The sequence below is a fragment of the Dipodomys merriami genome, unplaced genomic scaffold, assembly GCF_024711535.1.
Source record: "Dipodomys merriami isolate MVZ:Mamm:240054 unplaced genomic scaffold, mDipMer1.0.p SCAF_128, whole genome shotgun sequence".
Taxonomy (NCBI): Eukaryota; Metazoa; Chordata; class Mammalia; order Rodentia; family Heteromyidae; genus Dipodomys; species Dipodomys merriami.
In genome coordinates, this window is record NW_027202582.1 from 2,719,762 (window position 1) to 2,742,601 (window position 22,840).

The 22,840-nt window shown below is 56.4% G+C and overlaps 2 protein-coding genes across 3 annotated transcripts; both read right to left on the bottom strand.

Annotated features, from left to right (window-relative positions):
* Window positions 1-7,817: 7,817 nt before the first annotated feature.
* Window positions 7,818-14,546, bottom strand: LOC138824338 (ras and Rab interactor 1-like). Its single transcript, XM_070018157.1, has 10 exons — window positions 14,416-14,546; window positions 14,094-14,274; window positions 13,881-13,995; window positions 13,711-13,783; window positions 13,505-13,596; window positions 12,626-13,372; window positions 12,106-12,411; window positions 11,579-11,710; window positions 11,288-11,439; window positions 7,818-9,409 (listed from the first exon to the last, which is right to left on the bottom strand). Exons 1-10 carry the CDS (start codon window positions 14,496-14,498, stop codon window positions 8,933-8,935), a joined length of 2,358 nt encoding a protein of 785 aa, XP_069874258.1. The 5' UTR covers window positions 14,499-14,546; the 3' UTR covers window positions 7,818-8,932.
* Window positions 14,547-15,459: 913 nt separating this feature from the next.
* Window positions 15,460-22,670, bottom strand: LOC138824340 (breast cancer metastasis-suppressor 1). Of its 2 annotated transcripts, none has more exons than XM_070018159.1 (10): window positions 22,527-22,670; window positions 19,269-19,413; window positions 19,075-19,165; window positions 18,751-18,878; window positions 18,526-18,605; window positions 18,344-18,440; window positions 17,504-17,596; window positions 16,617-16,681; window positions 16,227-16,266; window positions 15,460-15,920 (listed from the first exon to the last, which is right to left on the bottom strand). In XM_070018159.1, exons 2-10 carry the CDS (start codon window positions 19,405-19,407, stop codon window positions 15,913-15,915), a joined length of 741 nt encoding a protein of 246 aa, XP_069874260.1. In that variant the 5' UTR covers window positions 19,408-19,413; window positions 22,527-22,670; the 3' UTR covers window positions 15,460-15,912. The 2 variants fall into 2 exon arrangements, with proteins under 2 accessions (XP_069874260.1, XP_069874261.1); XM_070018160.1 differs by having other exon boundaries at window positions 22,476-22,670.
* Window positions 22,671-22,840: the final 170 nt, after the last annotated feature.

Genomic DNA, 22,840 nt, shown 5'->3' on the forward strand with positions numbered 1-22,840 from the left:
AATCCTAGCTACTCAGGAGGCTGAGATCCAAGGACTGGCTGAAAGCTAACCTAGACAGAAAGCCTGAGAGATTCTTATCTCCAATTAGTCACCAAAAAGCTGTAAGTGGAGGTACAGCTCAAGTGGTAGAGTGCTAGCCTTGAACAAAAAAGCCAAATGAAAGCAGCAAGGCCCTGCATTCAAGTCCTAGCGCACGCACACACACACACATACACACACACACACACACACAAAACTTGGACAAGGACTTAAGAAGGTTTATTGATGATTGAACAGATGCATGGATGTCTGTGTGAACATCCGGGTGTGTGGGTAGATTCAGGCTAGATGATGCATATATAGATTGATGCACCATGGGTGGGTGAGTGCATGGGAGGATGGGTATATGCACAGACGGAGGATTAAGAGGGAGGATGGATAGAGGGATGGATGGATGGGACAGACACATAGATGATGGAGGCAGGAAGGAAGGAGCAGGTGGATGGGCATGTGGGTGAGATGTTTAGATTCAGGCAAAGTGGTAGGCCTGGCTCATCACTTATGGCCACCATGATGAGTGGCACACTCAGAATGGATCTATGTCTCTGCAGAAACACAGCCCAGGATGGCAAGACAGCTTAGAGTACCCCTGCAGGAGCCTGGGGCCATGTTTTCCCTGGTACCACAGAGGCACATGTCTCCTGGCTGGGGTGGGGGTAGGGGTAGAGTTGGGTGGGGGCAGCAGATCAAGATGCAAGGTATCTCTCCAAGTGGGGGTGGGGTGGCCGGGGCTCCCTTGTGTGGTCATGGCCCAGATGAGAAGAACCTGCCTCCAGAGGGGCAAGGGAGCTGAAGCTCACAGCCCAGGAAGACTCCCTGCAGCCTCGGGGACAGGGAGAGGCTGAAAGGCATTGCATGTGCCTACAGGGCAGAACAGGGAAGGCAGCCTGCAGAGGGGCTGGCCTGGAGAGGCCCCCGTGGAACAGGCGGGCGTGGGGGAGGTGGGGTGAGATTGGGGGGCGCCCCCCAAGCAGGCGTCCTGGACAGCCTTGGCACGCTGGACCGCTGAGCCAGCACATTGCTCTGTGTACAAATCACCTCCTTTCCTCTGTTTGCTTCGGTCCCCTCCCCCACCACCCTCCATGTCTAAACTCTTCCCAAACTCCCCAGCCTTGGAGCTGTCAGGAGGAAAGGCTGATGGCAGGCAGGCGGGAGGTGGGTTGGAGCCAGAGGAGGGGAGAGGTGGGAGAGATTCCACTCGGGCAGGAGTGGGAGAAGGAAGGGCAGAAGGAAAGCCTCCTCCCCTCCCCACAAGTTGGTGCCACACCCTATGTGCTTCTGGAAGGAGAGACCGCCCTACAGGGAGGGGGGTCGTGTTGCTGGAGACAGAGAGCCGCAAAGAGAGAGAAACAGACTGATAGAGAGGGCGTTGAGGAAAGAAGGGGGTGCTGTCCCCCTCCTTAGCACCCCAGAAGGAAAGGGTTGTGGTAGCTGGAGGCAGGGGGAGGGGCTTTGCCATGGAGACTCTGTGCCTGGTGACAATGTGTCTCTCGGTGCGTGCATGCTTGTGCATATGTGTATGTGTAGGCATGCACGCATGTGTGCGTGCGGGCTTACACAGACTTGGCCTGTGTGCACAGCTGGGTGACTGCTGTGTGTGTACACCAGCAAGTCCACACTTGCACCTACAACTGTGAGAATGCAGCCCTGGTCCCCGCCACTGCACAACCTGGACTTGGCTAGGAGCTCAAATGCTGACCTGAACATCTGGGCACATTTACACTGAAGAAAGATGAATCGCCGGGCACCAGTGGCTCACGCCTGTCATCCTAGCTACTCAGGAAGGCTGAGAGGAGGATCACGGTCCAAAGCTGTCCCAGGCAGGAAAGTCCGTGAGACTCTTATCTGCAATAAACCACTTTGAAAATGGGAAGTGGAACTGTGGCTCAAGTGGTGGAGTGCTCTCCTTGAGCAGAAGAGCTCAGGGACAGGACCCAGGCCCAGAGATCAAACCCCATGACCAACAACAAAAAAGACAAATCATGGAGCCCCTGTCTGAGCTAGAGGGGCCAAACTTGGCTCTTACAGTGCACTCAGCCCTTCCCAAAGGCAAGGGGCCTTTTCTTTTTTTGAGGGTGGACTCTGCCTGAGTTGGTCACCTAGGGGAGGAGTCGCCCAGTGCCGGAGGTCTTTCAGGTGGCAGTCTCCCTCCCCCCAGGCCCGGGAGACTAGAGAGTGGATTGTCCAGTCTGCCGTCACAGGGAAAAGTCTCTTTCACCAAAATCTTCCGGAGTCCCAGTTTCCTCCTTCCTGCCCCACCCTACCTCTGGAACTTTCTCCGAAGGCTCTTACTTTCCCTTCTCTTCCTGTCCAGCCCCTCGTCCTCTGGCCCCCTCAGTGTCCCCTGGGCTTTCTCAGGTCTCTCCCTCTCTCTCTTCCTTCTCTAGCCAGGGGTTTTCTTGGAATCTCTGTTTACTCTCCTGCCCCTAGGACTGTCCCCTTGTTGCTCTAGGATTTGCCTCTCTGCTCTCTGTGTCTCCACACTCCAGTTGTCTCCCTGTCTCTGTCGCCGAGTCTCTGGCTGGCTGTGGTCCTGGGTGGTCCAGCCTCCCTCCTGTCTCTTCCTCCCTGCACTGCACTGCTACCCCGCCCCCCCCCCCCCCCCCCGGTCTGGCGTGGGAGCCAGGTCTGGGGCTGTGACCAGGCCCGGAAAGAGAACCCGAGCAGACATGATATTTATGTTGGGACTTCAAAGTGCAGCACAGGCTGCGGTGGGGGGGAGGAGGGGGGGCTGGAGAGTGAAAATCAGACTGAAGTCAGCTCAGGCCCCTCCCTGGTGAGGATCTCCTTGGTGACCCCCCCCCCCCCCCCGTGGGATACCAAGCCTCAAGAGGAAGGGCAGAATTCACTATTTTGGTACTGAGTTCCAAGAAAGGCTCTTCCGGTGCCCTCATCCAGCCCCAACCCGGTCCTTTCTTCTGTTGCACTGCTGCTGGGTCTGGAGGCCCCACCTCCTTTGAGCATTAGCCTGGTTAGGGAGATCAGGGGTCCTGGAGTGGCAAGAGCAGAGGGCTCGATCTCAGCAGGAAAATATCCCTGGCATGGGGACAGCCCGTGAGTTCTCACTCTCTGGCAGAGGCCTAGCCTGGCAGGGCCTGGCGGGTCTGTAACCCTGTCAGCCCCAGCAGTGGGGACAGGAGGGCTTACCCCCTGCAGGCCTCTGAAGTCCACTTGTGGACTGAGGGCCCACAATGGGCCCTCAAGATCACCCCACCCCTGCCCTCTGCCCTTGCCCTAACCCCAGCTAAAGACACCCAGCTGCTGGGGCTGGAAAGGCTTGGGGTCCACTATGGTTTCAGGCGGGCGGGGCGGGGCAGGGCTGAGTGTCTCATTCTGCAGCCCAGCTCTAGGTCCTAAGCCCCTCCCATGAGCAGCACCCTCTGGAGGGCACCCTTTCAGGCTGGATCACCCTTGCAGGAGGCAAGGACTCTTCCAGTCTCAAAACTCTGGGCCCCAGACCCTCAAGGCCAAAGCTCACCCAGGCCCCCCCAGTCCCAGCCCCTGGACCGGTGCCTCCCCCAGATCCTCACGGCTCTTCCAGTGAATCAGACTGGCTGGAATCTGATGAGCTCAGGCTGCCCCGCCCAGCCTGCCTGCTTCAGCCTCCTGCCTGGCCCAAGGGGTCGCCACGCCCCTCACAGGGGTCTTCTCAGAGACTCACAGCCCCCTCCAGGAGCCACCAGGGGCTGGGATGGGGGAGTAAGGCCGGAGTAGGCAAGAGCTGGAAGGGCAGTTAATCAGGAGAGGGGCTTGGCCCTTCTGCGTTGACTCCAAAGCATGGGGGTGCGGTGTGGGGGACTGCCCGGATGGTTTGCTGGAGAGAGAGGCTATATTCTGTCTCAAGAGCATGCGTGGCTGTTGCTAGGCCCTGGAACTCATACCTAGAATCCTAGCTACTCAGGAGGCTGAGATCTGAGGATCATGGTTTGAAGCCAGCCTGGGCAGGAAAGTCTGTAAGACTCATCTCCAATAAACCAGCAAAACAAAACAAAGAAAACCTGCCAGAAGTGGAACTGTAGCTGAAAGTGGTAGAGCACCAGCCTTGAGCAGAAACCTCAGGGACAGTGCCCAGATGCTGGGGTCTAGCCCCAGTGTGCGTGCGCATGCCGCACACACCCACACCCACACACGTGTGCACACACACACACACACACACACAGAGCATGTATGTTACCATAACTTAGCTGGGTTGTGTCAGGGAAGTTTTGTGCAAGGAAGTTTAAATGTGTCAAGAAGGCCCCACGTAAGCCGGGTGCTGGTGGCTCACGCCTATAATCCTAGCTACTCAGGAGGCTGAGATCTGAGGATTACGGTTCAAAGCCAGCCCGGGCAAGAAAGTCCCTGAAACTCTTATCTCCAATAAGCCACCAGAAAACTAGAAGTGGCGCTGTAGCTCAAGTGGTAGAGCTCTAGCCTTGAGCTGAAGAGCTGAGGGACAGCGCCCAGGCCCAGAGTTCAAGCCCCACGACTGACAAAAAAAAAAAAAAAAAAAAAAAAGCCGGGCGCTGGTGGCTCACACCTGTAATCCTAGCTACTCAGGAGGCTGAGATCTGAGGATCGAGGTTCAAAGCCAGCCCGGGCAGGAGAGACCGTGAGACTCCGATCTCCAATAAACCACCAGAAAACTGGAAGTGGCGCTGTAGCTCAAGTGGTAGAGCGCTCGCCTTGAGCTGAAGAGCTGAGGAACAGCGCCCAGGCCCAGAGTTCAAGCCCCAAGGCCGACAAAAAAAAAAAAAAAAGGCCCCACGTAGCCCATCATTGGATCACTGGGCCCTGAATGTGTCCTTCCAGGTTTTGTTACTTGGGCGTATGGGTGCTGCTCACATACTGTGTGTGGGAATGTGGGTCAGGGTGTGTCTGAGTACTGACTCGTGGGTGTGAACCCAGGTCACAAGGCCAAGGTGGAGGGTGACACGTAATGAGGGTGGGTCTGGGTGGGTCTCAGTGACTGTCATCCACTCCACCCCTCGGGCCATCCCATAGGCCCCTGGGCTTCTGGACTCACTGTCCTGGCTCTAGAACCTGGGACGGGAGGCTTCCCCTCCTCCGGCCTCTCAACCTCCTTTCCCAGGCTGGCTGCTTTCCTCCTGGTCCTGCTGGCCCTGCCAGAGTCTTGAGCAGCCACAGCTGAGGAGGGCACCTGGCATGGATTGGAAATGAGGCGTGCACACCCCCTGGTGGCAGCGATGGGGAACAGGCCACCCCGAGAGTACAGAGGAAACGTGTTGGCGGACCCGAGTCTTCCCGAGAATCTTTCAGTTCCTAGCATTCCACATACATTTGCACGAAGTGCCAATTCTGGCCCAGGCATTGTTCCGGGCCCCGAGAGCTCCGGGAAGCAGGCCAGCGTGGCTCCGGCACGCTAGTGGGGGAAGACAGACAGTAAACAAACTCACAGATAACTAGGGCAACTTGAGAAGTGCTCAGCATGACATTTCCAAGCAAGGAAATGACTGGCTGTCCTCAACAGAGTCCTGTCCTGCCCTATAGTAGTGGATGCAGGACAAGGGACAAGACCTGTCACCCCTCAGAGCCTTTTTTTTTTTTTTTTTTTGGTGCTTGTTTTGTGGCCTGAACTCAGGGCCTGAGGGCTGTCTCTCAGCTTCTTCTGCCCAAGGCTAACGCTCTGCTCTATCACTTGAGCCTCACTTGCACAAAGGGCTTTTTTGGTGATAACTGGAGATAAGAGTCCCACAGAAGGCCGGGCACTAGTGGCTTACGCCTGTAATCCTAGCTACTCAGGAGGCTGAGATCTAAGGATCGTGGTTCAAAGTCAGACTGGGCAGGAAAGTCCGTGGGACTATTATCTCCAATAAACCACCAGAAAACCGGAAGTGGCAGTGTAGTTCAAGAGCTAGAGTGCTAGCCTTGAGCTGAAGAGCTGAGGGACAGCGCCCAGGCCCAGAGTTCAGGCCCCATGACTGACAAAGAAAAAAAAAAAAAATCTCACAGACTTTCCTGCCTGGGATAGCTTTGAACCAGGATCCTTAGATCTCAACCTCCTGCGTAGCTAGGATTATGGGAAGGAGCCATTGGCACCTGGCTTAGAGCCTTGATTTCTTCTTCCTAAGGACGAAGATGCAAAATCACTAGTGCAGCTGGGGCTGAGGGTGCTTGTCCACACTGGAGTGTGTGTGTGTGTGTTGGGCTTGAACTCACAGCCTGGACACTATTTTTTTCCCTTAAGGTTAGCACTCTCCCACTTGAACTCCACTTCTGGATTTTTAAATTTTTATTGTTTTGGTGGTTAATTGGAGATAAGAGCTTCGTGGACTTTCCTGCCTGGGCTGGCTTGAACTGCAGTCTTCAGATCTCAGCCTCCTAAGTAACTAGGATTATAGCTGTGAGCCACTGGCACCTGGCTTCAATTATTTTTTTTTTAGAAATGGCGACACTACGCAACGCAGGTGGGTTTGAACTTGGGATTCTCCTGCCTCTGCCCCTCTGGTGCTGGAATTACAGGCATGTACCACATGCTTATAACTAAGAAATTAAACGAGTCTTTGTGCTGTGTAACTTGTGTGTGTGATGTTCTAAGTTTTTGCCCCTTAACAAGCCACTTTGACACAGCAAGCCTCGGGCTCCTCATCAGTAAAAATGGGGCTAACCTAGTCTTCGGCTGACCTAGTATTGTTTGCTCTGTCTGGAGCCCCAACCGCTGTATCATATTTTCTTTTTTTGGCCCCTTATAGTGTCTGGGCACTGTCCCTTAGCTTTTTTTGTTCAAGGCTGGCACCTTGAGTCACTGTTCCACATCTGGCTTTTTTGCCTGTTAATTGGAGATAAGAGTCTCATGCTTTAAATGAGCATCATTATTCCAGAATACTGTGAAATTCGGGAAATTATGTAATCACTTAATCACAATAAAAAAAAAAGAACCTCGGGGAAGGTAGGGAGGGAAGGGATGGTAGGGGGAAAACAATGGAGGTGGTAACAATGCTCAATAGGAAGTGTACTCATTACCTTACTCATGTAACTGTAACCCTCTGTATGGTATTTTTACAATTAAAAAAAAAAAAGAGTATCATGAACTTTCCTGCCCAGGTTAGCTTCGAACAGTGATCCTCAGATCTCAAGTCTCCTGAGTAGCAAGGATTAAGGCATGAGCCACCAGCGCCTAGCAGGGCCTCTTACTGAAAAGGTCTGAACTCCAGAGCAGCCAGGTAAACCAAAAGTTCCAGGCATTGGGCAAGGCCTGACAGTATTCCTGTGAGCCATTGTTGGGGATGGGGGGTGGGGAAGGGCTGTGGAACTGGAGGAATCAGGAGCTAGCACTAAACAGGGGGAGGGAGGGAAGGGCTTGTCACAGTCCCAGAAGCCTGTTCCCCAGAGACCAGCTTCCCATCCAGTTCCTGGGGTTCTCAGAGCACCCTCAGCAGACCTTCCAGCTCCTTCCTCCAGGACCGAGCCCCCACATCCTGTGTTTGATTCCCAGAAACGCCATCCTTTATCCTGCTCACTCCCACTTACCAAGCTCCAGTCAGTGGACACCATTTATTGAGCACCTGTGGGGTGCTCAGCACAGTACAAGGTAAAGGGGTAGGGAGGGCATACAACAGAATAAAGGGGGACTTCCTACCAGCAAGAAGTGGGTGGGGTTGTCATGGAAGTGGAGAGAGTAGCCTTAGTGGCCTAGTGAGAAGTCTGACCAAGCTTTATCTGCAGCGTCTGAAAGCGAGTGTCTATGATCCCAACTCCCGCTTGTCACGTCTGCCATGTGGGTTTGTGTCTCTTTGTGCTCAGCTCCCAAAGGGCACGTCTCTGAAACTGGTTGGGGTCCTCGTCCATCCAGAGAAAGAATTCTTTTCGGAGAACCTTTCCCAAGGCACCTGAGGCCCAGTAGCCTCGGCTCCAGTGTTAGCTGATGGCCCTAGGAGTGCAAGGTCAACAATCACCTACGCTTCCAGACTCTAGAACTCGCCTCACCCGCTGCAGGGAGAGAAGGGAAAGTCCACCTTCGGCAGCTCCTTGGGCCGTGTGCGCCCCCTCGAGGATGATAGCAACATTTCTCCTTTGCCGAGATTTGCAGTGTGATCTAGCCTTGCGAGGTCTTGGGGGTGGGGGTGGGATCTCCTTTCTGCACCTTGGCGAGGGGCCCGCAAACCATCCACTCCTCCTTTTAAAGCTCTTGAGTGCAGACAGAGTGGTCTCTGTGCCTCTCTACTCTGCAATCGTATCCACTTGGTGGGTACTTTCTTTCCCTGTCCAGTTCCCTAGGAGGCTGGAAGGCCAGATAGGAAAAGACTGGAATGTTGGTTCTTTCTCCTCCAAGGCCTGACCTCTGGCAGCTGGGCTGATTAAGCTCTGGACTTCGAGAGAAGTGGAAGGTGAGGGCTGGCAGGTGGAGCTGTTAACAACCAACTTTCCCTCCCTTTTCTCTTGTCTGAGCTCTGCTGTACCTCCAAATCAACCTTTTGGGTCCTAGAAGACTTCAGGGAGATGGGCAGGCAGCCATGGCACCCCACTTTGTAGATGAGGATGCTGGGGTGGGGAGAAGCTGATCCTCTGGGACCTGTGCTGCCATTTTGCCACCTTCCTGAATGAGAGGAGGCAGCCTTCCGGGGTCCCAGCAGTCCCGCCTGCGCCCATGGGAAGAGCAGAGCAAACTGGGACACACCACCCCTAACACCAGAGGTTGCCTGTCAGTTCCACTGGTGTCGTCACGCACACGCACTCCTTCAGGCTAGAGAAGACCAAGAGGTGTGGGGCGCCTCTCAGCCCACCTCGGTGAACCCCATCCCTCATTGCCCTCCAGCTCAGGTGGGTTCATGGAGGTCAGAACCAGTCAGAGGGGGGAGTGGTGGCAGATGCAGCAGAGGGGGCTGGGGTGTGGGTGGCCTGAAGCCCCTCCCCCTACAGGCTCAGAGGCTCCTGCCGCACATGGCCCTTCTGGCTACTCCTCTGAAGCTTGACTGCCCTCAGCCTCGGGCTCCTCTGGCTGAACATGGCCTCCCCTGCTCTGATTCTCATCCCCCACCGCAGGTGTCTGAGGCACTGTGCCACTGTCCCCAGGGGTGGCTTTGATCCCCATGTCCCCATCTCCCTGGCCCCCTTTCCCTTCCTCCAGGCTCGCTGCTTCTAATTGCCTGCTGCCCGCCTCCTCTGTGGCAGCTCTCTGGCTGTCAGGCCGCTCCGCCCGGCGGTAGACGAGGTAGCCAGTTGAGGGAAGTCTGTGCGCCGGGTCTCCGGGGGGCAGGCGGTGGTAGCCCTCCTCCTTGTACAGGAAGAGGCTGAAAGCATCAGGCTGGGTCACTCGGAACTTAGTGGCACAAAGCTGGTTCAGGGTGGCAACCGAGGCCCCTGGGGGTACAGCCATGGTCTTGGAGGTGCAACCAGTGCTGGGGTCCTGGTAAGCTACTCGGAGGAGGTGCTGTGCAGGAGAAACAAAACGGAGCACTAAGCCCTGCGTGGGTGCAGCGGGCTCACGGCAGAGGACAGGCAGAGCTGTGCTGGGACAGGCAGGCTGTTACAGATCCATGGAACCAACAAGCAGGACTTCTATGAGCTCAAGTAGGGAGTGGGCAGGACATGCACAGTTGGTCTAGTAGCTGAAGCTTCTACTGAAGCTTCAAGGCTAGTGAGTGAGGGCCCCAGGGGCAGGAAGGATGCCCAGGTAATGTTTACTGTGTGCTGTAGGCACTCATTCAGCATCAAGTCACCTAATCCTCATAGTAGCCCCATGGGTCCATTTTACAGATGAGAAAACTGAGGTGCAAAAGTGCCACTTCCCCCAGGCTCCCAGGATCAAGAAGTGGTAGAGCTCTGGGGTCTAGATTCATAATCAAGCCTAGAAAGAGCGAAGGACCTGGGCTCCATAGTCTGGAGTCATAATCAAGCCTGGAAAGGGTGAAGGACAGAGGTGGTGGCAGGTGCTGAGGACATGCGGCCCACAGTCCAGATAGAAGAGTAGCTGGGAAGCCCGAAGCCAGGGGAGGCAGAGCTCTGGCTGGGGCCTGAGGCAAGGGTTTGGGGCCTGAGCCTGCTACTTGTGGCCCTTTCCTTCCCTGTTAGTTTTGAGGTTTCATCTGTAAAATGGGGATAAAATGGTGCTACTTCCAAGTTTCTGTGACGTTCCAGTGAAGTGTGCCTGAGGCTCAGCACCTGTAAACTACCCCTGCCCAGCAAGAGTAGCTCAATGTTTCCATTGCAGGGTGACCAGGACTAGAGTGCTGGCCAGACACTGGTGGCTCATGCCTATGATCCTAGCTATTCAGGAGGCTAAGATCTGAGGATTGTGGTTCAAAGCCAGCCTGGACAGACAAATAAATCTAAGAGAGGGGCTGGGAAGGTGGCTCAGTGGTAGAGCGCTTGCCTTGCATGCTTGAGGCCCTGGGTTTGATTCCTCAGCACCACATAAGCAAAAAGAAAAAAGCCGGAAGTGGCACTGTGGGTCAAGTGGTAGAGTGCTAGCCTTGAGCTGAAGAGCTAAGGGATAGCGCCCAAGCCCAGAGTTCAGGCCCCACGACTGGACCCCCCCCAAAAAAATCTAAGAGACACATATCAATTAACCACCCAAAATAGCCCAGGGTAGTGCTTAGGCCTTGCAGTAAAAGTTCACTACACACACACACACACACACACACAGGCCTTGCAGTAAAAGTTCACCACACACACACACACACACACACACACACACACACACACACACACACACACACACACACACACACACACACACACACACACACACACACACACACACACACACAATTAAAAATCTTGCCAGGCAATGGTGGCTCATACTTGTAATCCAAGCTACTCAGGAGGCTGAGATCTGAGTATCAAAGCTGGAAGCCAGGCCCAGTAGAAAAGTCTGTAATAGGGCTGGGAAGGTGGCTCAGTGGTAGAGTGCTTGCCTTGCATGCCTGAGGCCCTGGGTTTGAGTCATCAGCACCACATAAGCAAAAAGAAAAAAGCCGGAAGTGGCGCTGTGGCTCAAGTGGTAGAGCGCTAGCCTTGAGCTGAAGAGCTGAGGGACAACACCCAGGCCCAGAGTTCAGGCCCATGACCGGACCCCCCCAAAAAAAGAAGAAAAGTCTGTGATACTCTTATCTCCAATTAACCAGCAAAAAAGCCAGAAGCAGAGCTGTGGCTCAAGTAGAAGAGTGTCAACCTCGAGCACAAAAGCTCAAGGACAGTTCTAGGCCCTAAGTTCAAGCCCCAGTACTCACAAAAAAAAACTAAACTAAACTAAACTAAAAACCCAAAACAACCAGTGATACAGAAGATGGTGGAGAATGCCTGTTACCTGGAGGTTGTGGGTGGCCGGCAGGCGGCGCTGCTCCCAGAGGCTCAGGGAACGCTGTAGTTCTTGCGCTGGACTTGGAGGAAGGCCTGGAGCCTGGGCCAGGCTACTCAGCAGGGCCAGGCTAGCAGACAGACTGGTCAGGTAGTAGCCACCTAGGACGCAAGGAAACAGAATGCAGTTTAGGCGGGGAGGTGAGGAGGCCTGCTCCTCGCTTTCCTACTTACTCAGAGCCTTTAACAGCTAAGGTCCCCCCAAGCACCCCCAGACAAGGAGGTGCATGAGTTCCCTCACCCTCTCCCGTGAGTAGGGTAGGCTCCAGCAACTCAGACATGTACTCAGCTTCTAGCAGGAGGTCAGGAAGGTCACACTGGACCAAGACAAGGCTCAGCAGTGGCAGGAACTCATCAGCCCCTGCGTCCTCACCTGTGGAGAACAGCAGAGGACACTTTAGGTTGGCCGCCGGGGCGGGGGGAGGTGGGTGGGGGTGGGGATAGAAGGTTGTCCATGGTCAGAGTTCAATGCTTGTTCTAGGCAGTGATCGCTCCCTGCCTCCCACCCAGTCACAAGAAGTTCTTCAGGCAGACCCTCGATGCTCTGAGTTCTGAGGCTGAGCCTCAGTTACACCATCTGAGATAGGAGGGGTTGTGATCCCATTGGGGCCTGAGAGCTTCTCTCTAGAAGAGCCTGCCTCTAATTCAAAGAGCTTTTTAGGGGTTGGGTTATTGCATCCTGGGGGTGGGGTACTCTGCAGCCCTCACAGCAGCTGGGGAAGGGTAGGGGCAGGCCCCCTCCCCACATTCAGGCCAGGCCAGCCATACCTGCATGGGTCTTCAGGGCCGTGTAGAGTAATTTACAGGCCTGCAAGAGCCGCTTGACCTGGGCGCTGGGGGAGTAGGCGTGAAGCAGCTGCAGTAGTTTCTGGCGCACCTGCTCCGTCTCCAATGAGGAGGGCAGGCTCAGCTGGGTCCCCAAGGCTCCAGGGCCTTGAGCCCGGGCCAGGCGGAGCCCCTCGGCCAGGCGGCCAAAGGAGCCATCTGTGGAAAGCCGGCGCCGCAGGCGGGCAGCCAAGATGGGCCGGAGAGGCTTGAGTACCGAGCGGTGTAGCGACTTCTCCAGGACATGTTCTGTCAGAGGAGGAGCAGGCGGGGTCAGGAGAAAGGGGCAGAAAAGCCGGATGCCCTGGGCAAAGGCAGGAGTGGGAGGAGAGAGGCAGGCCAATGGAATTCACCAGAAAGCAGAATTAGCATCAGAAAGGCAGGGGCACCATAGTGAGAAGGAGCTAGGCACACCGGCAGGCAGGCGGGGGCTGAATCCCTGAGGCCTGGGCTGGGGCCTTACCCAGCCTCTCTGGAGGTAGCAGCTTCTCGGGACCCAGTTCTGCGCTCAGCATGGCCCTGGCCCGGCTCAGTGCCTGGCGGACGCTCTGCAGCTCCTGGGGCTCGGGGCCTGCCCGCACCTGGGTCAGCAGGTCCTGCACCAGCTGGCCCACAGCTGTGTGTCTGTCTTGTGTCATCGTTGCTGCCGCCCGGCCCACCTGCCTCTCGGGTGCCAGCAGGGAGCAGAAGGCAGAGCTCATGGAGCGCAGCAGAGGCCGCCTCCGCCTCTGCTGGCCCAGGTGCGGGGAGGTGACGGGGCTGCGCTGGGATTCCGAAGGCCCTTCCTCCTCAGAGCTGCTGGGGGAGCCGCAGTCCACCTCCTGGAGGGAGGGCAGCGGGGGGAGCCTAGGGCCTGTGCCCACGGGCACACGGTACCCCAGGGAGCTCTCCCTCCGCAGTAGCTGGCGAGGAGGCAGCCACTCGGTGTGGCTGGGCACTGCCCCTGGTGGCACGGGGACCGGAGGAGGTGGCACAGCTGGTGGAGACAGAGGGCTGGAGGTCTCTGTAGACACGCGCACTTTCAAGCTCCTCTTGAATTTCTCCCGCTTGGTGGGGCCCAGGTCCCCAGGGAAGAGGGGGTTGAAAAAACACAGCGCAGCGCCTGTGCCCTGGTCCAGCTCCTGAGGGGAGCGGGCCTGCAGCCGGGGCAGCGCGGGGGCTGCCGATGAGCCCTGCTGGGTCTTGGTGTTGAGGGAGGAGTTCCAGAACTCTAGGAACCAGAAAACCAATCGAGCATCAGAGGAGCAGGCTCAGAAGGCTGAGGGGCCTAGGTGCACTTCCTTCCTGTCCCTCTTGACCTCAGTCTGTCCATCTGTGCAATGGGTGACAGGGGAACCCTTACCAATGCCTAGATGGGAGATGGCTTCCAGTTCCTTGTGGGTAGACGCATGGTGGATAGCGCTGGGGAGACGGAGTGGAAGGAGAAGTATGTCCCTGAGGCCCAAGAAGAGAGCAAACAGTCAGGAATGATAGGTGCTGGGGGCAGGGGAGGATGGGCCATTTTGGGGAGCAGGGCCTGTGGTCAGCAGATTCCTGGGGTGGACTCACCGGGTGTGGCAGTAGGCACAGATGAGCTGGATGAGGTCTGGGAATGTGAGCTCTGAGCCTTCCAAGCAGACACCTGAGAGGCAGGAGCAGCCAGGCTGGTCTCTGGGGACCTCCCCACCCCATCCCCCATTCATTCGGAGCCCCTTCCCCACCGGGCTGGCCCCTTTCACCATTGGGGCTCTCCTGGATGTAGTGGCTGGAGACGAAGGAGGGGCCGCTGGCCTCTGGCAGCCGCACACACAGAGCCTGGCACTGGTGGGTGTTAGATTTCCGCACCAGGAAAGTCTGCAAGTGAACAAGATCCCAGTGTCCGGCCCCTTCTCCCTCCCCTCCTCGGCTGGGCTGGCAGTTTTCTAAAGTTGGGGGGGGGGCGCGTCACTCACCCCGGGGGGCTCAGTCCTCAGCACGTGCAGAGCGGCTGCGGCATTGGCCCGCAGCTGCAGCCACACAGGCCGGGTAAGCAGCAGCCGTTCCCGCAGACTCACAGTTCGCCCGGGCTGCTGGGGCCCACCAGGCTGCCTGACACAGGCGTGAGGGGTGTCATACAGGGGGTCCTGGGCTGGCCTGTGGGCACGCATGCAGACCTGAGCAAGGGTCTGGGGAGGACTATAACTCACCCCTTCCCCATGTAATAGCCCCCCCCTTGCCTCCCACCCTGGGCTAGCCCTCCCACCCCACCTGGCTGCCCCCTCCAACTTCACTAACTTTTCTCTCTGCAGGTGCTCAAGAGCAAAGTTTGGGCTGGGGAGCTCCGGAGGGTGCGCTGCTGGCTCTCCATGGTCTGCCATGGCTGTGAGCTTCTCTGGCTTTCTCTCGGGACTCAGGAAGAGAATCCAGCCCCCAGGCACAGGCGCACATTCCCGGCGGTGAGTAACACTTCCTGAGGGCGGTGCGCCCTGTCACACCCCGCCAGTTAACTCTTGTGTGTCCACTCTGACCAGTGTGGGCTTCCTCTCAGGTCCAGACTCGGCCTCAGGGGGTGGGAGTTGGGGGGAGGGTAGGGATCCTCTCCATGTGAGTGCTACTTTGGGGGCCCCAACTGCAAGGTGTCACCTTCCTATCACCACTCCCTGCAGCCCTGCCAGCCTCTTCACCCCATGCAGCTGGGTAAGGGAGGGGTTAAACTGGCCCAACTTAAATCCCAACTCGCCCAAGCCCAGCCCTTGGGTTGCCTAAAGAAGCCTGTGGTCAGTTGCTCATCGGTTCCCGACTTGGGGGCTAACCTTGTGAGAGAGCACCCCCTGCTGGCCACAGATGACTCACTCTGGAGCCTACCTTGGCTTTTGGGACTTTAGGTTGCCATGGAGAAAGGATACTGTGTCTCCATGGAAACCAGCCTCTATGCTTAACTGAGGTTCTGGGGGTGGTTCTGACACTCCGCGCCAACCAGGGGTAGTGTGGCTGTGAGGCCTTCAGCACATGGTGCTGCTGTCGGCTGCCTCCCACACACAGGCCCTGCCAGCCTGCCTTGCCAATCTGCCAAGCGACTGGGGCAGGTGCAGGCAAGTCCCAGTCAGTCTCCGAGCATGTGCTCAGGCCCCTTCCCTGCCTGGGGCCACGTGCTTTTAATGCTCCACCCGATTCTCATATGGCTTCTGGCTCTGGTCCTGGCCCCCTACTTGTACAGCCTGTTTCCCAACTTAGTGCCCCAAACTTTAGGGACTCCCGACAAATCTGCCTGTCTCAAAGCAGATTGGAAGCCCCAATTCCCTTACAAGGTAAATCAGATGCAAATGGACCACACTGGAGTCCCAGGAAAGGTTTTAATTCCAGTCCTCAAAATTCAGGAGGCAGACACCAGGGAAGTGTCCAGAGAAAACCTAGGGACAGGGCTGCCACCTTGGGGCAGGACAGACAAGCCCTCAATATATCATTTCTGGCTGGGCGTTCCCCACCAGTGGGACACAACTTCGAGGCCCAGAGGCTGGGGTAACAGGATCCAAGGTGGAAGGAGGGTTGAAGCTGGGGGAAGATGGGGGGCAAAGAGGCTCCTCTTCAGGAGGGGGAGGTGGGCTGGTCAGGGATGGAGAAAGTCTTGCTTGGCTAGGTCGGCCAGAACTGATGAGTGCAGAGGAGGGGCCCAGGCCAGGAATGGCTGGCGGGGGGGATCCAGTAGCCACACTGGAGAGCCTGCTGGGAAGCCCCGCCTCTCTGCAGGAAAACGCGAATCCTGGTGTGGTGCCAGCCACTCCAAGAGCAGGGTCATGGTCCTGAGGACATGTGGGAAAGGGAGAAATGACTGAGAGGAAGCTGACCCACAGGGGAGGGTGCCACTTCCCGTGGGGGTCTGAGGGGAGTGCTCTCCTAGAGCGCTCGGGCATGGATGCGTCCTCTGCTCCCGCTCCCTGCGGTGCACCCTGGGTGCCCCCTCCCACTTTTCCACCGCTGCCCCTCCCCAAGCTCCAGATATCCACGAAGCCCTCAAGACTCAGATGGGGCCATTGTCCCTCTGAGCTCCTCTCCTGGAGGCCAGGCTGGGGAACAGGATGGCAAGAGGACGCGCCCATGGTCCTTACCATCCGCTTTTCTCTTCTGAGGGGACACTGCTGCCCTGGCCTGGAGGGGGAGAAGAAAAGGCCCCTGAGAGCTCACCTTTGGCTTGCTGAGCTTCTCCCCAGCCCATGAGGGGAAGCAGAAGAGCCTTTCTGGGCAAAGCTCTCAAAAGTGTCTCTTGTCAGAAGCCCAATACTCTTCCCTCCATTCCATCTGCCCTGGAACAATTTCTTGCCTCCTAGTCCAGCAGGAGGCCCATCAGCTGCCCGGTGGCCAGGGCTCCAGGGCTGAGGGAGAAGGTACTGAGGGAAGGAAGATAATGCCCCAGGTCTTCAGACACCAGAGCTGGTGCCCAGGTCAGGGAGCTGTAGTGCTGCCACCCTGAGGATGACAACCGGGTGGCAGGGACTCACCTTCTTGATAGCAGTCCAGTCCTCCAGAATGTCGATCTCCTGCAGCATGTATACAATGTAAGGGCCTGTGATGGGGGTCAAGGAAGCAGGATGGCCACTAGAGAGGCAGGAGATGGGAACGGGCTTGGGCTGGCAGACCACAGAAGGGTGCCACCCACCCCATGCTTAGGAGCGGTGGTACGCGGTCAGTGTGGAGAAGGTGAAGAGCCTGAATTCCAATGCCAGCTCCACCACCTACTGTGGAGGCCCTGGTGCTCAGGGGCTCTACGGGCTTTCTCCCCAAGTCCTCAGAGTACCAAGCCCTCCTACCCGCAGGGCCCCTGCACCCCTCCCCCCACCTAAAGGCAGACCCTGTCCTCTTCCATCCCCAAACCACACCTGACTTCCACACTGCCTTGTAGATCCCTCCCTCCTGCCTCATGGCCAGCCCTGGCTGCCCATCTACACAGCTGTGCACTGCACCGGAGGGCTGAAGGCCTCAGGCGGAGGGCTTCTGCGTAAAGTGAGTGGAAAAGAGTCCCCCTGGGATGGGGTACCCCAGGCAGGACATGGAGTGCACAGGGAGCCTCAGGATTCGGGGAGGCCACCGGACAGGAGCTCCAGCAGAAGTGAGTGAGGCTCAGGATGTCCAGGGCAAGCCAGAAGAGCCTTGCGGGCTGACTCTCACTCAGAAAGTTGCAGGGAGTCTGTGAGCTAAGCTTCCTATTCTCTTAGAGAGACGCCTAGAATCCAGGGAGGACGCAGAACCCAAGTAACACCTGACAGCCAGACTGATCTGGACATGGTGACGTGACACTATAGCAACTATGAATGAGTCTAGTTTACCTCTGTCCCCTGCATCTCTCCCACCTCCCCTCTGCTCAGCCTTAGACACTTTGGAAGGATACCAGAAACCAGAGGTGCCTTCTTCCTCTTGCTGGGCGGTAGTGAGTCCCAGGTCTTTGAGCTGCCTCTGGCGTGCAGTTTGTCATCCCACCACTCTGTGCCCCAGACCCAGAGTCAGATCAGGGCGCTGTCCCCACATGCGGCCCCCAGCCCTGCAGCCTCTGCCTCAATGGCCAGCATGGCCTCCCCTCCCACACCACCACCACCACTCAGAGCCGTGACCCAACCCTGGGGCTACAACTACAACTACAACTGGAAGCCCCTCAGGGCTCTTTATGCCTGGGAAAAGCTAATACCCTTCTTTCCTAGATGAACCTCAGTTTCCCCATTATTTAGAATACAATAGGTGGAAGACAATCTCTGTCTCTACACAACCCCAAATGAACAGAGGTGCTATGAGGGGCAGAGGGCTGTGGCTCATATGTGTCAGATAGATGCCCTCTATTCCAGAAAGGAGGAGAATGGGGGCCCACTCTGTGTGCGATACCAGGCTAGGCCCTTTCCTGAGGTTTCGTTCTGTCCTCACAGAAGTAAGTCTAAGCCAGGTTGGTAGCTTATGCCTGTAATCCTAGCTATTCAGGAGGCTGAGATCTGAGGATGAAGGTTTGTAGCCAGCCCAGGCAGGAAAGCCTGTGAAACTCATTCCCAATAAGCACCAAAAGGCTAGAAGTGATGCTGTGGCTCAAGTGGTAAGAGCACTAGCCTTCAGCAAATAAACTAAAGACAATGCCTTGGTCCTGAGTTCAGGCCCCAGTACAGGTACATACAAAAAAGTAGGCCCTGCTTCCCTGTGGTCAGCAGGGGGGTCTGAGGTCCAGGGAGGGCTGGGGGCTGGTCCTCACCAGAGCTGATGTCCAGGCTCTGGCGGTCCTCCTCCAGCCTCTGGATCCGCTCCTGCAGCTCCCCCTGCAGGGTGTCATACAGCAGCAGCTTCTCGCTCTGGAAGAGGTGCAGTGCTCAGCCAGGCGGCCCCAGGCCCTTGAACTCCACCTCACCTACCCTCCCAGGCCCAGAGGGAACTCACCTCCAGGTGCTGTTTGGCTCCCTGTAACTCACACTCATACTTATTCCTGATCACATCTAGACAGAAACCCTTGTAGATGCCTGCAGAGTGAGAGACAGACCCCCGATCGGCCAGGGGCCCTGATGCCCAAAAAGTGGGGCAGGCTGAGGCAGGGCAGGGACAAGAATCAAAGGGGACCTGGACAGAAGCTGTCGGTTCTGCTGGGGGAACAGGACAGCCACAAACCTGCCACCTGAATACGGATCTTGAGGCTCCGCTGCAGCCCCCCAAGAGGCTCTGTGTATTCCGGGGCTCTTTCAGCCCCCACTTCCTCCAGCCGCAAGCGCAGCTGGCTCAGCCGTTCCCTGAACAACCTGGGAGGCAAGAGGGCAGCCGTGGGCCACTGGCTCTCCACATGCTCACCTGTGCTCAGAGGCAAATATGAGCCAACTAACTGCCTGCTCCCCACAAGCCCCACTTGGCAGTCATCACTCCAGTTGTTAGCACCCAGCCTGCTGCCTCCTCACCCCAGGTGCACAAAGACCAGCCCCAGCGGGGCCCCGCGCTCACTTCTCCTTCAGCTCTGAGAACTGCTTCTCCAGGTCTAGCATCTCGCTGACACACTCACTGCGGCGCCGTTCGTAGTCCTCGTCGTCCATCTCTGGGACGAGAGGCCAGTTAGGGCTGGCTCGGGGGTGGGGGTGGGGAGTGGCTGCTTGTGTGTGTGTGTGTGTGCGCGCGCGCATGTGTGTGAAAGGGCTCACCTGAGCTCTCTTCCTCGGACTCAGTCTGGCTGCCACTCCGCTCCTCCTCACTCTCATCCTCCTCGCCGTTCATCTCAGCAGCTGAATCACCCTCTGCTTCCATCTCTTCAGGGTCTTTGCCTTGAGGCTGGACGGGCATGGGGCTCTAGGAAAGGGAGTGCAGCCACTGGTCAGCACTGCCCAGTAGAGGGCAGGAGGGAAGTCGAGCAAGACACGGATAGGGCCCCAGGGGGCAAGGGGTCTATTGCTGGCTGTGCCACGATGAGCACAGATGGGGGGACGGGGAGCAGCAGCATCTGCCCCTCTCATAGGAGCTTGGAGCCATGAAAATGCTCACACGAGTGGATGCTGCTGGTGATTCCAATTCTGGAAACACTGGCCAAGGATACAATCTACAAATGGAAAAGGGAAGGCTCCCTGATGCCCACACACTGGGCCCAAACTTCTGGTTGGGTCTTTCAATGCCCTGCACAGACAGACTTGAACTTCCTGCCTACATGCAACGGCCAGGTCTCACACTCCCGCCTCCCTCCCCTGTCCATGTTCTGCCCATTCTTCAAAGTTCATGTGTTGGAGACTTAATTCCCAGTGCAACAGTACTGGAAGGGGACCTTTGAAATGTGATTGGGGTGCCTTCCTGAGTGTATCCAGAGTATCTGGGATTACAGGTTAAATTGTTCTGTGCCAGTCCTGGGGCTTGAACTCAGGGCCTGGGCACTGTGCATTTTTTTTGTTGTTGTTGTTCAGGGCTAGCACTCTACCACTGGAGCCACAGCTCAATTTCTGGCTTTTTTGATGGTTAACTGGAGATGAGTCTCATGGACTTTGCCAGGGCTGGCTTTGAACTGTGATTCCCAGTTACTAGCCTCCTGAGTAGCTAAGATTACAAATGTGGGCACCTGGCTTAAATCTCTGCTCTTTTTTCTTGGTTGTGAGGCTTGAACTCTGGATCTAGATACTGCCTAAGCTCCTTTTGTTTAAGGCATGCACTCTACCACTTTGACCACAGCACCACTTCCAGTTTTCTGGTGATTAATTGGAGATAAGAGTCTCATGAGGACTTTTCTGCCCCGGCTGGCTTTGATTTGAGATCCTCAGATCTCAGCTCCTGAGTAGCTAGGATTACAGATGTGAGCCACCAGTGCCCAGCTAAATCTCTCTTCTTAATGATTCAGTCTTGTGTATTGTATTTTTCTCCTTCTCCTCTTCCTCCTTCTCTCCCTTCCTTCTTCTTTTTTGTAGAAGTGCTGGGGATTGAACTTAGGACATGAACATGTTAAGTATTAGCTCTACCACTAAGCTACATCCCCAGTACTTAGGTCCTATTATAGTAGCACAGATAGGACCAAGATAGCATGCTACGTCCCATGAACTTTAGATGTGTTTGGGTATTTTCTAAGAAAAAGGAGAGAGAGGGCTGGGAAGGTGGCTCAGTGGTAGAGTGCTTGCCTTGAATGCATGAGGCACAGGGTTTGATTCCTCAGCACCACATAAGCAGAAAAAGCCAGAAGTGGTGCTGTAGCTCAAGTGGTAGTGCCCTAGCCTTGAGCTGAAGAGCTGAGGGACAGCGCCCAGGCCCAGAATTCAGGCCCCACGACCACCAATAACAACAACAACAACAACAAAAGGAGCAGGGGGTAGCATATGCTTGTAATCTCAGCTCTCCAGAGGCTGATGCAGGACAGTTTTAGGGTAGCCTAGGCTAGATGATGAATGAGACCATAAATAAATAAAAGCAGAGGAGCTGGGAGTCCTTATCAGTGGTAGAGCACTTGCCTAGTGTACACAGGGACTTGGGTTCCATCCCCAATACCTCAGCTAGAGCTAAGGTTTGAGGATCATAGTTTGGAAGCTAGGTCAGGCAGGAAAGTTGGTGAGACTTTTTATCTCCAATTAACCACCAAGAAGCCAGAAGTGGAGCTGTGGCTTAGGTGGCAGAATACTGACCTTGAGCAGACAGAACTAAGGGACAGAGCCCAGGCCTTGAGTTCAATCTCTACACAAGGAACTCTTTGTAAGGAGGAAAACCCTTTTACTGGGAGGAAGCACTGGAGACAGTGCCAAGTGATACCAGGAGAGCACCTGAGATAAAGACTGAACTGTCTGCAATCTCTGCCAATTGGAGACTTCTGTTTCACTGTGCTGTTCTTCCAACTTCTCTGGCTACTGCCCTGTAAGGCTTTCAAATACTGTGGACACTGCCTTTACCAGGAAGCATTCTTGATTGATACCGCCTATTGTCCATTCTTTTCTGTTTTGTTTTTTTCGGTCCTGGGACTTGAACTCTGGGCCTGGGCGCTGTCCCTCAGCACTTCAGCTCAAGGCTATCCTATCACTTTACCAGTTGAGCCACAGCGCCACTTCCGGTTTTCTGGTGGTTGATTGGAGATAAAGTCTCACAGACTTTCCTGTTGGGGATGACTTTGAACGGTGATCCTCAGCTCTCAGCCCCCTGAGTAGCTAGGATTACAGGCGTGAGCCACTGGCACCCAGCCTATTGCCCATTCTTGTATGGAGTCTCCACCAGTGAGTTTAGGAGCCTCATGGTTGCAGGGGCGGCACAAACGTTTTATTTGCACAGCACAGCACTGGCTTACTTGATAAGTTTGCACCCACAAATTCTTTTAAGTAACTGTTTCAATGCAGGGACTGCCCTTTACTTCGTGAAGGCAGGTACTATTACAGATACCTGTAATGGTACCGACAGTACAGTACCTGGCCTGCAGGAGAGTTCCCTCCTATTCCTCAAACATTTCACCGGTGTTCAGATCCTCATTTCCCCCCCTTTCTCAAGCCCCACTTCCCAGCACTGGTTCGGGTCTGTATCTTGTAAGATTAAGTCTCACCGCTTCCAAAAGCACCACTCTCCTACGGGGGGGGATTGCGTTCAAGTTCCCTCTCCTCCTTAACCCAGCTACGAACAGGGGAGCACCACTGCTGAGAGTAAAGCGCACCCCAAAGCGCTGTGCACCTGCAGCTCACGTCCTCAAGGACAGCCCGCCAGGGGAAGGCTGACAGCTCCCCAGAAGCCCACGGCCCAACTCAAGCTTCTCCACAGCGCTGGGGGGGGGGGCTCGCGCCCCGCTCCATCCTCCCAGGCGCCGGCGCATGACAGACGGCCGCGGGCTGCCCCCGGCCCGGCCCCGCGCGCGTCACGTCGGTTAAGTCGCCTCTTTGGCTCCGGGGGTGGGGGTGGGGGCATCGTACCCCAAGCGACCGACGGATGACAGAGGCCAAACCGGGAGCGGAGATACGCACCGCAGGACCTGGGGCTTCCGGTCTCAAGGTCCGAGACTCCTAGGAAAGTGCCCGAGCCTGAGGGTACCGGCGGCGACGCCCGGCTCCCGGAAGCGCCGCGCAGGTCCCTCTTCTCCCGGAGGCCGGACCTGTCGGCGCTTCCGTGTGCGTCATCAGGAGGCGCCCGTCGTGAGGGACTCGCAATTGGACAGTTAGGGCCGAGGCCTGCCGGGATACCGCGGGACGGTCACCATAGCAACACCGGACAATCACCGAGGCCTCCGGGGCCTCGTCAGGCGGGGGCCGAGCTCCCGTGGTTTCGGGCTACCGCCTGC